This window comes from Monodon monoceros, unplaced genomic scaffold, assembly GCF_005190385.1.
Source record: "Monodon monoceros isolate NGI ecotype Baffin Bay Population unplaced genomic scaffold, NGI_Narwhal_1 Super_Scaffold_18, whole genome shotgun sequence".
Taxonomy (NCBI): Eukaryota; Metazoa; Chordata; class Mammalia; order Artiodactyla; family Monodontidae; genus Monodon; species Monodon monoceros.
The window spans coordinates 105,767,976-105,783,291 of NW_021703774.1; the positions used below are offsets into that span (position 1 = coordinate 105,767,976).

The window sequence follows — 15,316 nt, forward strand, 5'->3', positions numbered from 1 at the left end:
GAGTTCATTTTCATTAATTTTTTTTTTTTTCCTTTCTCCCTGCTTTACGCGGGCCTCTCACTGCTGTGGCCTCTCCCGCTGCGGAGCACAGGCTCTGGACGTGCAGGCTCAGCGGCCATGGATCACAGGCCTAGCTGCTCTGCGGCGTGTGGGATCCTCCCGGACTGGGACATGCACCCGTGTCCCCTGCATCAGCAGGCGGACTCTCAACCCCTGCGCCACCAGGGAAGCCCTCCATTAATGTTTTAAAAGAGCCAACTTTTGGCTTTGTTAAGTTTTTCTATGGACCATATAATATTTCATTGATTTTTAGCTCTATTCTAACATAAGCATTTAGAGCTATGAATTTCTCTCTAAGGACTGATTTAACTGCATCCCACAAAATTTGATGTGTTGTGTTTTCATTATCATTCAAGTTGAAATATATGCTTTCTTCATTATTCATGGGTTATTTAGAAGTATGTTGTTTTTTTTAATGTCCATCAGTTAGAAGCTTTTCTAGTGATCTTATTGTTGCTGGTTTCTAATTTAGTTCCATTGTGTTCAGAAAGCACACAGTGGAAGAGTTTAATCTTTTAAAATGTATTGAGGCATTTTATGGCCCAGCATGTGATTATCTTGATGAATAGTTCACGTGAACTTCAAAAGATTCTGTGTAGTGTTCTGTAAACGTCAGTTCAATTATGGTGGCTGATGATGGTGGTCAAATTTTCTCTGTCCTTACTAGGTTTTCTCTTGTCTAGTTGTTCTGTTAATTACTGAGAGAAGTGTGTTGAAATATCCAACTCTGATTTTGGATTTTATTTCTTTAGTGTTTAGGAAGTGTTTAGTTAGTGTTTGCTTCATGTATTTTGCAGCTCTTGTGTGATGCATGCATATTTAAGGACTGTTATGTCTTCCTGATGGACAGACCTTTTTATCATTATCAAATATCTCTGTTTATCTTTAGTAATACTCCTCTTCTTGAAGTCTAGTTTGATAGTAATAGAGCCACACCAACTTTTTAATGCTTATTGTCTGCCTGGTATATATATTTCCTTTCCTTTACCTTTCTATATTTAAAGTTCATCTCTTATAGATACTGTATAGTTGGGTCTTTTTATATTTATCTTGGCTTGATAATCTCTGATTTTTAATTAGAATGTTAAGTTCATTTACATTTGTGTAATTTTGGTATGATTGGGTCTTGGCCTTCTGCATTGTCATTCCTTTTCCATTTATCCCAGGTGTTCTTTGTTCCTTTATTCCCTTTTTCTACCTTCTTTTGGGTTAATCAAATATATTTTAGTATTTTATTTAATTTCTCTTGGCATTTCAGCTGTATCTCTGATTGATTTTTAGTGGTTGCTTTAGGGATTACAGTATACCTTATTAACTTATTGTAGTTTACTTAGAGTTATTATGGTAATATTTCATGTAAAATATAAGACTCTTGTAACATTACAATTACATTTACCTACTATCCCCCATCCTTTGTGTTCTGTTGTCATTTATTTTACATCTATGTCGTTATAAACCCAACAGTAAAATGCAATAATTTCTGTATTAAGTAATCAGTCTTATAAGGAAATTAAAAGAAGAAACAAACAAGAGAGTCATTCATATTTCCTCATTTATTTTCATTTCCAAAGCTCTTAATTCCTTCCTATAGATCTGAGTTTCTATCTGGTGCCACTCCCCTTTAGCTAGCAGAAATTCTTTCAATAATTCTTTGAGTACAGTTCTACTGGTGATGGTTTCTCTTGTTTTTTGTTTAGCTGGAATTTATTTTGTCTACACTTTTTTGAAGGATAGTAAAAAAAATTTTTGTAGAGTAAAAAAATCTTGGTTGAGACTGTTTTTCTTCCAGCACTTTAAACATGTCTGATGTTCTCACATTTTGGCCTTTACTGTTTTTGATGAGGATTTAGCCAACATTTTTATTCCCCTCAATATAATGTGAAAATTTTCACCAGATGTCTTAATGTTTTTCTCTTTGTCTGGCTTTTAGCAGCTTTACTATGATGTCTGTAGGGGTGGTTTCCCTCAGATATTTCTTTGGGCTTCACTGAATGTCTTTTTACCCATAAAAATTTTTTTTTAAACAAATTTGGGACATTTTTGGCCATTATTTCTTCAAATAATCTTTCTGTCCCATTATTTCTCTCCTTTCCTTCTGGGACTCCATGTATGTTATACTATTAATATTGCCCCACAGGTCACTAGATGTCTGTTCATTTTTGCCATGTATTTTTTTTCTCTTCTTCAGATTAGATAACTTCTATAGATCTGCCTTTAATTTCATTAAACTTTACTTCTGCCTTCTCCAATATGATGTTAATCTCATCCAGTAAATTTTTATATTGAAGATACTGTATTATCAGTTCTAGGTTTTTAGTTGACTCTTTTTATATAGTTTTCATCTGTCTGCTGATATTTGTCTGTTCACTCATTATGATCATCTTTTCCTTTAAGCCCTTGAACATATTTATAATAGTTAATAAAATCTTCAACTGCTGGGCTTCCCTGGTGGCGCAGTGGTTGAGAGTCCGCCTGTCAATGCAGGGGACATGGGTTCGTGCCCCGGTCAGGGAAGATCCCACATGCCGCGGAGTGGCTGGGCCCGTGAACCATGGCCGCTGAGCCTGCGTGTCCAGAGCCTGTGCTCCGCAACGGGAGAGGCCACAACAGTGAGAGGCCCGTGTACTGCAAAAAAAAAAAAAAAAATTTCAACTGCTAATTCTAACTTCTAGGTCCTCTTGTGGTCTGTTTGTATTGACTGCCTTTTTTCTTTACCTCAAGTCATATTTCCCCTTTTGCATGTCTAGAAAAATTTGATTACATACTGCATGTTGTGGATGATATGTGGATCTTTAGATTCTGTTACCTTTCTTTTTAATCCTTTGGAGACTTGATTTTTGTTCTGTAGGTGCTTAAATAACTGGCTCATCACCTTAAACTTGTACAGGTTTGGAAACTTTTATTTTTTTATTGGAGTATAATTGCTTTACAATGTTGTGTTAGTTTCTCCTGTAGAACAAAGTGAATCAGCTATATGTATACATATATCCCCTCCCTCTTGAGCCTCCCTCCCACCCCTTTAGGTCATCAGAGAGCACTGAGCTGAGCTCCCTGTGCTACACAGCAGCTTCCCACCAGCTATCTGTTTTACACATGGTAGTGTATATAGGTCAATGCTACTCTCTCAATTCGTCCCACCCTCCCCTTCCTGCCCCCTGTGTCCACAAGTCCGTTCTCTATGTCTGCATCTCTTTTCCTTCCCTGCAAATAGGTTCATCCGTACCATTTTTCTATATTCCATATGTGTGCGTTAATATACAATATTTGTTTTTCTCTTTCTGACTTACTTCACTCTGTATGACAGACTCTAGGTTCATCCACATCAAGGTTTGGAAACTTTTTTAAAGGGCAGATCTCTTTCAGTTTCACTTATAGTATTAGTGCAAGTCCATTAGTCCAAGAATATAGTATTTGCTTCTAAAGTATAACTCTCCCTCAATTTCAATGGAAAGGTATTTATCGAACTATTTACCATGTTCTTCTAAAATGATGTGGCTCAAACCCCAAACTTTCTCCTTTAGTGACCAGCAGCTGAAATTTGTTAATTCTTTCAGCCTTTTAGTTGATTTCTGCTGAGTTCTTTAGGATCTATCTCATGAAAACACATGTCAGGATCAGCCAAGAATTAAAGAAAGTCTATATTCAAGCTTTGGGGGAAGCTGACTTTCTTTTTTTCTAGGATTTTCTCCCTCAGTTTGCGGTCGTTTTGGTACTCCTACACTCTGTCCTCTGATACCATTAGCCAAAAGGTTTATGTTTTTCTGCTTGAATTCCAGCCACTCTGTGCAGACTGGGAAGTGTCTTTAGGAGAAAGGCTGTATAAGTGTGTATTAAACCAAGTGTGGTTTCTTCTTTCAAGAGTTGAATCCCCTCCAGCCCTGTTTTTTATTGTTCTCCTGTGCATTCAAATAGTTGTTTTACATCTCTTGTCCTGACTTTACAATTGTAATCTTCAGGAGGATTAGTTGCATATATGCTACTCTGCCACTATCTGAACCAGAATTTCCAAGAGTTCCTTTTTGATCGTATTCAATTTGAGAGGACTATTTAACATCCAAGTGGAGATATAAAAAGGATATATGAATCTGGAGTTCAGGGAAGATATCATAGCTAAAAATATACATTTCAGAGTCATCAGTGTATATATGGAATTTAAAGCTATGGAACTGATGAGGTCACCTAGGGATGAATGTAGACAAAGAAGAGAAGTGTCAGAGGACTGAGTCTTGGGGTACTTCAGAGTTCAGTGTATTAGGAAGATGAAGAGGAACTAGCAAAGGAGACTGAGAAAGAATGACCGATGAGGTTAGGATAGTGGTAGGGACAAAAGCCTGAGTAGAGTAGGTCTAAGAGAGAATGGATGGAGAGGAAGTCTTTTAGTTAACATAGACAACTTTCTAGGAGTTTTTCTCTAAAAGGGGACAGTATAATGGAGCAGAGAAGGAAGATGTGGGCTCAAGGAAAGTTATTTTTTAAGATTGGAGAAATTACAGTGTGTTTACTTGATGATGGCAGTTATCTTAGAAGTAAAAAGTAAAATAATGTAGGGAAGACAGTTCACCAATAGTGTCCTGGTGAGAGACAATGTGGGGGTTTGGTTATGAAGGCAGAGTGTTTTGGAACAGGTTAAGGTGAGGTGTAGTGGATTTGGTTATGAGAGCTTGTGAAAGATGAAAGCAGGATAACCAGCTGAGAGTAAAGAGAGGGAAGTTATGAAATAATCGTCTATGAAAATGGGAAAGTCAATCGACTGAGGCAATTACTGGACACACCAAAAGACAAAGCAAAACAAAATCAATGTAAGAAGTCATGAATTTCAAGTGAGATTTGTCAGCATTAATTGTTTTCTCTTAATCACATTCAGCTGCTAGGGATAGGGTCAGAGTAGGTAGAGAGTTTATATTTAAGATTTTCCACGTAAGCTTATAAGACAGAGGGAGAAACAGGCAATGGTGTCATTTATGTATGCAAGGAAGTGATTAGAATATAAGACACTGGTATTTAGGCTGGCTAGGGATGGGAAGTGAGACCACGTGGGGGATGAAAGAGTGAAAACATGATGGGATCACATATTAGCAGTTCCAGTGGGTCAAATAATTGTTAAAATTATAAAGGCTTAGAGTGAGCTAAAAAGATAAGAAGTATTGGTTAGAGAGTATAGTGCTTAAAATTGAGATTATGGACTTGTGCAATTATTGCTAATATTAGAGCCAAGAATATTCAAGTGGTGCTACCTCAAGATTGTCATTTAGTGTTTCCTTTATGATACTCTACCAGTTTAGCTCATTCATACTCTGAATTTTTTAATTCCAAATTCTTTCCATTAAAATTTTGCTGCACTGTCAGTAATTCACTCAAGAGTTGTGTTCTCTGCTTTTCAAGATGGCCATAATTGTAAAATTTATTTTAATGATTGTATTTAGTACTGTTATTTTTAAGACTAACTACTAACATCTATGTAATCTATAGGGGATTTGATCCTAAATCTTTCAAGCTAATCTGAGTAGGTATTATTATTATTCCCATTTTACAGAGGAGGAAATTCAGGTTCAGAGAGATTAAATGACTTGTTCAGTCTTTTCACTCTAAATCCCAATGCTCTTTCCATTATATTATGTGGACTCCAATCTGATAAATTTGTTTGAACATCTTAATGGGTCTCATACCTTAGGGAGTTTCCCTCCTTATACAGAGAGCCATCTGGAGATCCATAACAGTCTAAAAGAGCTACTCTGATAATGAGGATTTTAGACTATAGCAGATCAGTAAGATAGGGGGGACTTTTGGAATCCTTGAGTAATAAAATGTAGGCAACTTCCTTTTCTTCTTATTCATACTCAAAAGGATATATAGCTCCTTCAACAAAAGTCGTGTAGGAGTAAGTAAAAGTCAGTATGGAAGGTCAATTATGATTAATTTATAAACATTTTTAATTCCAAGGAGTTTTTGAAAAGCCAATCAAGTGTGGCTAAAAGTGTGTCAGGAGTCATAGAATAAATAAATAACAAATAAGTAAATATGATTTCCCTCATAAAAAGGAGGGAAAACGACAGAAATTTTGGAGTATTTTCCTTAAATGCAGAAAAGTATGCCCTACTTCCTTGACATTTCAGGCAAACTTGGCATGTTCAATAATCTCTTCCTCATGCATTTTATACTAGGATCAGTATACAACTGGCCAGGTTAAAAGCATTTTCTTCATACTGACTTAAATTTCTGGTTCTAGAATATGACATAATCAATTAACTCAAGCATATTTGTGTGGCAATAAAAGAGATTTGACATATATCTCTTTACTTATGTTGCCAAGATGTATAAAGCTTCTGAACAAGAAAAAGGTCTGTCTTTACATCTGATTTTTATTGCTTAATTGACAACTTTCTCCCACTCTTTCAATTTTTTTAAAGTGGAAGATGAAATGTCAGATGATGATGTCAAGAAAGCTGAAAGATAATTATATTAAGGAAGTTGGTATATAATAGAAAATTCAGATAGGACCGAAAAATAAGAGTTTTTAGTGTGAGAATTCTAAGTAAAAACATTGGCCATAAAGAAGTTTTATTATATTCAAATTTCTCAAGGGTTATCATTTCTTAAGTTCCTTTTAAATTTGTTGTAAATATTGCCTCAAATCAATTAGTTAGGCTTTATAATAGATTAAAATATATAAAAATCAATAAGATCTTAATTTAACAGATGTTGTGATATGAGAAAGAAAATTGACCTGATTTACCAGTACTTTTCTAGGCAGTCTTAACCAATTCTGTTAACTTTTCTGGACCTTATTGCTTCTTTCTCTGTAAAGGGATTCGCTCTATAAAGGGATAAGCTCTAATCTCTCATAAATTCTAAATAGATTATCTTTTTTTTAGATGAAGAGTTGAGTTCTTAAATATTAAGATATCACTAAAGCTCTTTGTCAGGTCTCATAATTTTGTAACGAGTGATCTAAAATTGTATTAGTGGTAGAAGTGGTAATAGCTATGAAAGGGAAGAGGTCAGACTGGAAAATAACCTTTTCCTTAAACATTTTTTTTTTGATGCTTGGATATAGGACTCTGCCAATGAAGACTCATTTCTAATTTGTAAAATGAAAAGACTTACTGGGGAACATGAAGGACTTTTTGTCTTTCTTCTTTCATCAGTCAGTTTGAGAGCTATTTCAGGAGTATCCCTCCCATACCATTCCCCACCTCTAACTTTGAACTGTAAGCCTAACGTTTTATTTCACCGAGAAACTAGAAGCAATCAGATGAGAATTAGCTCTCATTTTTTTCCCCATTACCAAGGCTAGTGACCTAATATCTGTACCCATATATCCTACCTTTGAAATTGTTGTACCAGATTAATTGTTCCTACTGAAATGTCTCTGCTTGGACCCTGGATCCCCATCTCCTATGGCGTACTCAAGAGAAATATGCATTTCTCCCAAATTACGCTCAATTTCTCCCTTTTTTCCTAGATCATTCCCATCAACAAAGTAACTTGCTATATTAGTTTCCATCTTGACAAAAAATTTTAAAAGCCTAAGCCCTCTCTTAGAACTCACATCTTCTTTCTCCTGAGATGTGGTGTACTCCTCTTATTTCTCTACTTGTCTTGCTACTCAAAGCTCCTGTCTTACCACCCATGACCTTCATGTGTTCTTCTTAACCACTCCACTGATATGGCACCTATCAAAGTCACCAACCACCTCCATCTCTCCCAGCAGCCTCTCCTCACATGACTCATTTTTTCAGCAGTAGTGGACACACACAGTTGGCCGTGCCTTCATTCTGAAAATGTCTTCTCTACACTTGGAGGCTCCACGATCACCTTGTTTGCCTTTCAACTTACATGCTGTGTCACCTCATTCTCTCTTGCTGTCTTTCCTCCTCCAATTTCTAAATATTAGAACATACTTAGTGAACCACCCTCCTTCCTCTTCTTTTCTCTATATTTACACTTTTTCTCAGTAGTCTCACCCTTTACCATGGTTTCAGATACAATTTATATTCTGGTGACTTTTGATATCCAGCCTCAGCATCCAACAGCCCACACAGTATCTCCACTTAGAAGTCTAAGAGACACCTTGCTTTTAACATGTCTGAGAGAGAACTACAGCTGTCATCCAGTCCTACCGTTCTCCCCAATCTTTTCCATCTTTGTTGTTTTCCCATTGTACGTGGACTTGATGCCAATCTGTCTCTCTCACTTCTCGTCCTGGAAATTATGTCCGCTCTGCCTTCAATATGTATTCTGAGTTTGGAACCCCCATAATGTCTGTTCAACACTACAGCCAGTGGTATCTTGTTAAAAGTGAAGACAGATCTGAGTAAAAGCCAAGCCACAAATAAGGCTCTATAATTCTTTTTGTGTTCTGGCCGCTTTTGTCTCTGAAGTGCACGCCTGCTTCTCTCCACTTAGCATCTGTTACATCGGGCAGCCAGCTGTTTCTCAGACAAACCTCAGGCCTTTGCACTTACTCTTTTCTCTGCTGGGGATGCTCTTAGTGATCTCCCTTTAGATATATTTACAACTCCCTTCCTTACCTCTTTCAATTCTCTGGTCAGATCACTTTCTCAGGGACGGTTCCTCCCACTGCACCCAAGGAAAGAGTCCTCTGTGTCCCGGCTGGCCACAGTTCCCTTCCCCAGCTGCTGCTTTCTTCCTGATACTTATCTATACAAGAAATTGTATTTTTAAAAATTTCCATTTAGGGCTTCCCTGGTGGCGCAGTGGTTGAGGGTCCGCCTACCGATGCAGGAGACACGGGTTCGTGCCCCGGTCTGGAAGGATCCCACATGCTGTGGAGCGGCTGGGCCCGTGAGCCATGGCCGCTGAGCCTGCGCGTCCGGAGCCTGTGCTCCGCGACAGGAGGGGCCACAACAGTGAGAGGCCCCCGTAACGCAAAAAAAAAAAAAAAAAAAAATTCCATTTATTCTTTATTTTTTTCTCTCACACTGGAATGTTAGCCTAAAGAGGACAGATAACTTGCCTGTTTTGTTCATCCCTATGTGTTCAGGAAGTTGTTCAATAAATATCTGTGGAATGAAAGAAAAAAAAAAAGTATCCCTGAATATGTGAAGGAAGACATGACTGTTTCCCTACTTACCATAGGGTGAAAATAACATTTAGAAATGGAAAATTATTATTAGCTAAGAATGGTAATGAAGTCAGAATTTGAATGATAAAGAATCTCAATTCTGTGTTTCATGAATCATGAAATAGAAAAGGAGATATTTTGCTAGTATGCAATAATAAGAAAGAAAGAAAGAATACTTTACTATTGTACCAAAAAATTTTGGTTGAAACCTAATGTCATATTTCTCTTGATATATAAAAGATAACGATTCCCAAGTATGAAAAATACCTTTTTATAACAGAATAAAAAGAATTTTGGCAGTTAGAGGTTTTTTTATTTTATTATAAAAGTAATGCATGTACATTGCAAGATTTTGGAAAATATTTAAACTTGGAATGATGTTTTAAAATTTTGAGAATTATTATAAGCAGTTTTATTTTACTAAAAATAACTAGTTTTCCCAAGCTAAAATAGGAATTATAACTCAATATGTCACAAAAATGGAAAAGTTAATAGAGCCTTTATGTAGTTCCCTTGAAGAAGGATGTTTCATTTGTTCTCTACGTCTGCGTCTCTATTTCTGCTTTGCAAATAAGGTCATCTATACCATTTTCCTAGATTCCACATATATGCGTTAATATACAATATTTGCTTTTCTTTTTCCGACTTACTTCACTCTGTATGACACCCTCTAGGTCCATGTATGGATATGTATGGATATGAAGGGGGAAAGGGGTGGGGTAGGAGGAATTGGGAGATTGGGATTGATACATATACACTATTGATACTATGTATAAAATAGACAACTGAGGGGAACATACTGTATAGCACAGGGAACTCTACTTAATGCACTGTGGTGACCTAAACGGGAGGGAAATCCAAAAGGGGGGGATATGTGTATATGTATGGCTGATTCATTTTGCTGTGCAGTAGAAGCTAACACAACATTGTAAAGCAACTATACTCCAATAAAAATTAATTTAAAAAGTAAAAGTGACAGTTACCTATAAAAAAAAAAAGATGTTTCAATCGTAGTATAACTTTATTGATTAGAAAAATCAGGTATGTCTGGGGAATTTCTAGGAATCTTCTCAACATTTAAAATTAAGGATAAGTGAAATATACACTAAAAAGGTAAATAATCCTTGTACATCTCAATTTCAAATACGTAATTTTATTCAATACCGTATAATGTGTGTAGCATCTGCCAATGCATACAACCAAAGAAGTATGATATATGTAGTTTATGTTTCATCAAGTGTTTTATAACTGTTTTATTTAGGGCCCCAAAGGAGATCCAGGTTTTTCCCCAGGTCATGCTGTTTCTGGAGAAAAGGTAATTATTCGTCCATGAAATAAAATCATGGTGATATATTTCAAGCTTTTAAAAATCATTTTTATCTTTTTAAAATGTAGATTTTACTTGATTTCAGACAGAATATATAGATAACTATTGGATTTTAATGAAGGAAGAAATATTTGAAGAATCAAATAAACAGTATTATCAGCCCAACTTTTCACTTTAAATCATACCATTAATTTTTTTGAGTGTCTACTTTGTCATGCCCTTGTGCTACCTGTGAACTAGGAACAGATGGGGCAAAAAATTAGAACAAGATACTTTTGGTCCTAACCTCAAAAATGTTGCTGTTAGTATGGATGCCATTGTAAATTCTAATGCCATTTTACACCTTTATTTCTAGAATAGTTCTACATACTTATCTTGTTTAAGTACCACAGTAACAGTGAGGGAGGCGGTCATCATTATCTTTTTTCCAGCTGAGAAAACAAGATTCATAGAATTTAAGTGGATAGCAAGTAGATAAATTAATGATGTATCTAAGTTTTCTGACTTTCAGTACAGTATGCTTTTTATTTTATCATAATGCGCTCAAATACACATACACATTTAGATAAAAAGAAACTAATGTTTCAAAGTAAAGATAGCAGCGAAAATCTTTATTAAGAGGAAGATATTGTTTTCCAGTGAGGATGAATACAAGTCAAGTATTTAGGTATATATCTGGGAAGCTTTATTTAGACATGCACTTGATGAATGTGATACAATTATAGGATGTTTTTGTTTATGTAGTGTACATTCACAAACTTTTAAAATCCCTGAATAGTTTTTGTGGTTACTGGGTTGAAATCTTATCCTTTAATTGGTTTACAGAAACTCTTGTAAACATAAGAAAAATTACATCACATTAATGGATATTATACTAGTAATTAAATCCTCAAATTTAATCTAGAACTGTAAGAATTTCATTGCTGTGTTGGAACTGAGTTCACTGAATCTAAATAATTTAGAAAAAGAATGGAAGTTTATTGTTAGAAACAGTATTTTCATTGGTTCCTTATTTATTACAAGGAAAAAAATTCTGCAATCTGAGGAACATAAATGCCATCTTTAAAAATCTCTAAATATAAAACATTTGGTTTCTTAAAATTTAGAAATTAGACATCCACTCTCTTTTGGTGACTGCTTTAAATAAAGTCCCCAAATTACGTATTCAGATTTTATCAGATGCTTATTTTTATCTTCCCTTGTGCCTTCTCTGTACAAAATATAGGGTGGTTCAGTATGTGTACAGTATCTGTATAAAATACAGGGTGATTCAGCCTGCGAGTTGTGACTTGGAAGTATGTCAGTGGGTTTTTTTTTTTTAACTTTTTGAGTTACTCGTATACTAACCGTGGTCAATACTATATAGAAGAAATGGCAAGATACAGGATTTAATAGAATGTTTTCATTGAGCTTTAAGTGAAATCCAACTTTCAAAATGAGATATTTTTAAAATGGTAACATTTTAAAACAATTTCTCAGAAATTATATTTACATACAATTAGGTTCAAATTTACTGAAGAGACAGGATATTTATACATATACAATACAAATACAAATAAATAAAATACAAACATTAAATTGGTATGAGTATTGGGGGATTGGGAAACAGTTGAATTTTATTTTTAAACATTTAGCTATTTTTACAATAAATGTATAATCAATAATGAAACAATAAAAGCAATGCAGATTCTAGTCCTTCTGCATGTAATATCCAGTAAGTAACATCTCTCATAGAGCACACCTAAGTGTTTCTTGTGGGGCCTCAATGGCAAACGAAGATAACTTTTAAATAGTGGTAAGTTTTCCTTTCCCACAAGACGAGTGTGATATTATTATTCTCACTTTTCAGATGGAGAAACTTTGAAGGGAAATCAAGTGATCTACCCTTGATTAGAGCTAGTAGAAGATGAGCCTCCAGTCTCCTGTTTCCTAGTACAGTTTTCTTTTCCTTCTATCAGAGAAATAAGTGTCAAAAAAAAAAAATGTATAAACCCATCATCCCATAACAAATGGAAGCCATCCTAATAAAACACTGAGCAAAAAAACATTAAAATATTAAACATATGGAAAAGCACTTTATAGTTAATCAGAAACATCCTTTTCCCTTCTGATTGTTTAATTTGATGACATATTAAAGTAGATAATACACTGAAAATTAAATAGTGCCTAAACAATCATTAACGAGTTTATTTAGGGTTATTAACTAAGTACTCTTTTTCTCTTTCAAAGAACATACTTTTTATCATGCACAATAACTTTGCCACAGCAGGAAGAGGGAAAGGAACAGAGGCGAAGAACAAGTGTACCACGAGTAAACTGGTTTAAGATTATACCCCCATTCCACTTTGACATGTTTCATCCTTGTCAATTCACACAGCCTCCTCTATGTCGTTGTCCATTCTACCCACCACAGACACTCCTTCCCCCTCACTGGTATAATTTCTCCTTCCTACCCTGCTCGCAGGCCTTCATCACATTTGGGGGAAGGGGTTGGGGTGTGGGGACAGAAGGCCCTAATTTGCGAAGTTGGGTCTGTGAAGTCAAGCACACGGTCCTCCCAATAAATTTTCACTGCAGCCCCAGAAACGGAAGTGCCCCTTTCCCTGGTGCATGACGAGAGCCCAGTCCTGCCTCCCACCTCCCCCCCGCCATGCCATGAGGTTCCACATGGGAGTCCCATCAGGCTGTAGGTCCTCACCTAGAAGGGCAGGCCTGAGCTGTCCACAGCTGCCTCACAAAGCACTGGTAGAATTTTTAAGTAGATTCCTTTACATTTTTAAAGCACGGTAAACTTTGGGAAAGATGAGAATTTGGGAAGTAAGGACATTCCTAGAGAGAAGGACATCAGAGAAAAAGAAGCAAGGCCTTAGAGGTGGGGAAGTACTGTCCAGGTAATCAGCACTAGAAGAGATAAGGGCCGGGAGCCTCAGAAAAGGTCTCGAACAGTCCCAGAAACGAGGTGGACCTTGAGCCAGATAGAGGAGATCAGAAATGAGTGCAGTAAGATCTGGACGTCCAAGATGAAATCCTGCAGCAAGGAAATTATAATTTTCAATTCTCTTCCATAATATTAAACCTCTGTTTGTGTTTTGTTCTTAGGGTGATCAAGGTCTTTCTGGATTCATGGGGCCCCCTGGTATGCAAGGTGTTAAGGTAAGATGTCGTTTTACTTTGATGTATTTGGGTGCCATGTGGATCTGGGTGCTCCTCAGCTCCTAAGATCTCATTCTGAAGTTGAGCCCAAAGTCAATGTTTTAAATTCTTTTCTTCAGCAATAGGAATTAGGGTGCTGTCCTAATCCAGGGAAGTGGTGCCCACCAAAGACAGGGTCTTAAGAAAAATAAAAGAAAACCCTTCAGATAATGATGGGGACAAAATTCACATGTAGGAGAAAGTCACTGATAGAATTTTGGAGTTCTCTTTTTTTTATTAGGGCAATAACTTACTTCTAAAACTTTGAAGTCACATTGTAACTTTTATATATCCAAAGTGAGGTGCATTTGGATGTAGGTAAAATACTTGGCTTTTTTTTAAAGAGTTTCTAATTTTATTAGGAAATAATAAGCTCTGCCATGATATATACATGAATGTGAGGCCTGAAACGTAAATAGAGTAGAAGTGAGGGTTGGGGATAGCTAGTAAAAAATAGTAGTCATATGCATATGAGTTGGCCTTTTCTCGGGTAAAAAGGAATAGTAACACAGCTGCTATAATTATTTCATAAAATATGCTGTGCAGTTTCCTGAATTAACACAAGTGTAAATTCCTCTCAATATATTCAGCTTGTCTTTTTCTCAAACGCTGAGTTGTTGATTTTCTACAAGGGATGAAGAAGATACAAAATTTCTGTCTAAGGTATTAAAGGCCCCAAAATATTGGAGGGCAGTATTTGACTTGATATGGGTGCCTAAATACACTTCATAATGAGCTCTGTTGGTGTCTTAGTGTGTCATATTCTTTTCCTTTTGGGAGATTTAGAATGGAGATGGCTTTCTGGCTCTGGTTAATTTGTTCAAATTCTATCTGCCATTTTCTAGGTCCTGTCGACCTTGGGCAGGTTGCTTAACCTAAGCTTTAGTTCCCTCATGTGTAAAATATGAAGATAATACTACCCACTTCACAGGGAGCTGTTGGGAACATGGCATGGGATAATCCATGCAATAGAGTGTCAGAAAAATAGCAAGCCGTTAATAACTGTTAACCATCAGCTATTTATCTGGTTTTGGAAAGGATCCTGACCTTGTTTGCTTCCCTTCATAATCCCTTCTACAGGGCACAATTGTAAATTGATTAAAAAGGTTTTGATCTCATGGAGTATTTTTCCTCCCATGACCATACCACACCGTTATTCTTATGGCATTTAGACTAGTCTTCATCCTAGATAGTACTTAGAATCTGACAACTCCTTTGAGGTTGTTGGTTGCTTCCATGAAACTGCAGAGTGATCGTTCCTACCAGAATTGGTCTTGACATACAGTCATGAATCTGTCTGATTAATGCTACTTAGTATACCTCTGACTGCTAAGTGTACCTCTGAGGAAACTGTACTAACGAATCGCATCAAACAAAGAAAATCTCATAATATGAAAATTACCTTAATAAATTGTATTTGATATTAAATATACAGCTATTGCATCCTGAAGAATGCCACTGTGTATGAGAGAAAAACAAACTAATCATTACTTTCCAAGGTTAATAATGCCCATGGTTCATGAAATTAGCGTTCCAGAAAGGGAAAAATTATTGATAAATAAAGCTTGAGTCGTGATTGTGTAGAGGAGTATGTAAAGAAATACTATAGAGAACATTTTAAAAGACTGATTTTAACTATTAGAGCAGATTAT

The 15,316-nt window shown here is 36.1% G+C and overlaps 1 protein-coding gene across 7 annotated transcripts in view; it reads left to right on the top strand.

The window, feature by feature from the left end:
• The window catches only part of COL24A1 (collagen type XXIV alpha 1 chain), a 425,611-nt gene that overhangs the window by 74,421 nt on the left and 335,874 nt on the right, over positions 1-15,316 (top strand). For all 7 annotated transcript variants that reach the window (XM_029227745.1, XM_029227744.1, XM_029227743.1 and 4 more), the window contains 2 exons: positions 10,407-10,460; positions 13,572-13,625. In XM_029227745.1, coding sequence (XP_029083578.1) covers positions 10,407-10,460; positions 13,572-13,625 — 108 coding nt within the window. The remainder of the gene's footprint in view (positions 1-10,406; positions 10,461-13,571; positions 13,626-15,316) is intronic.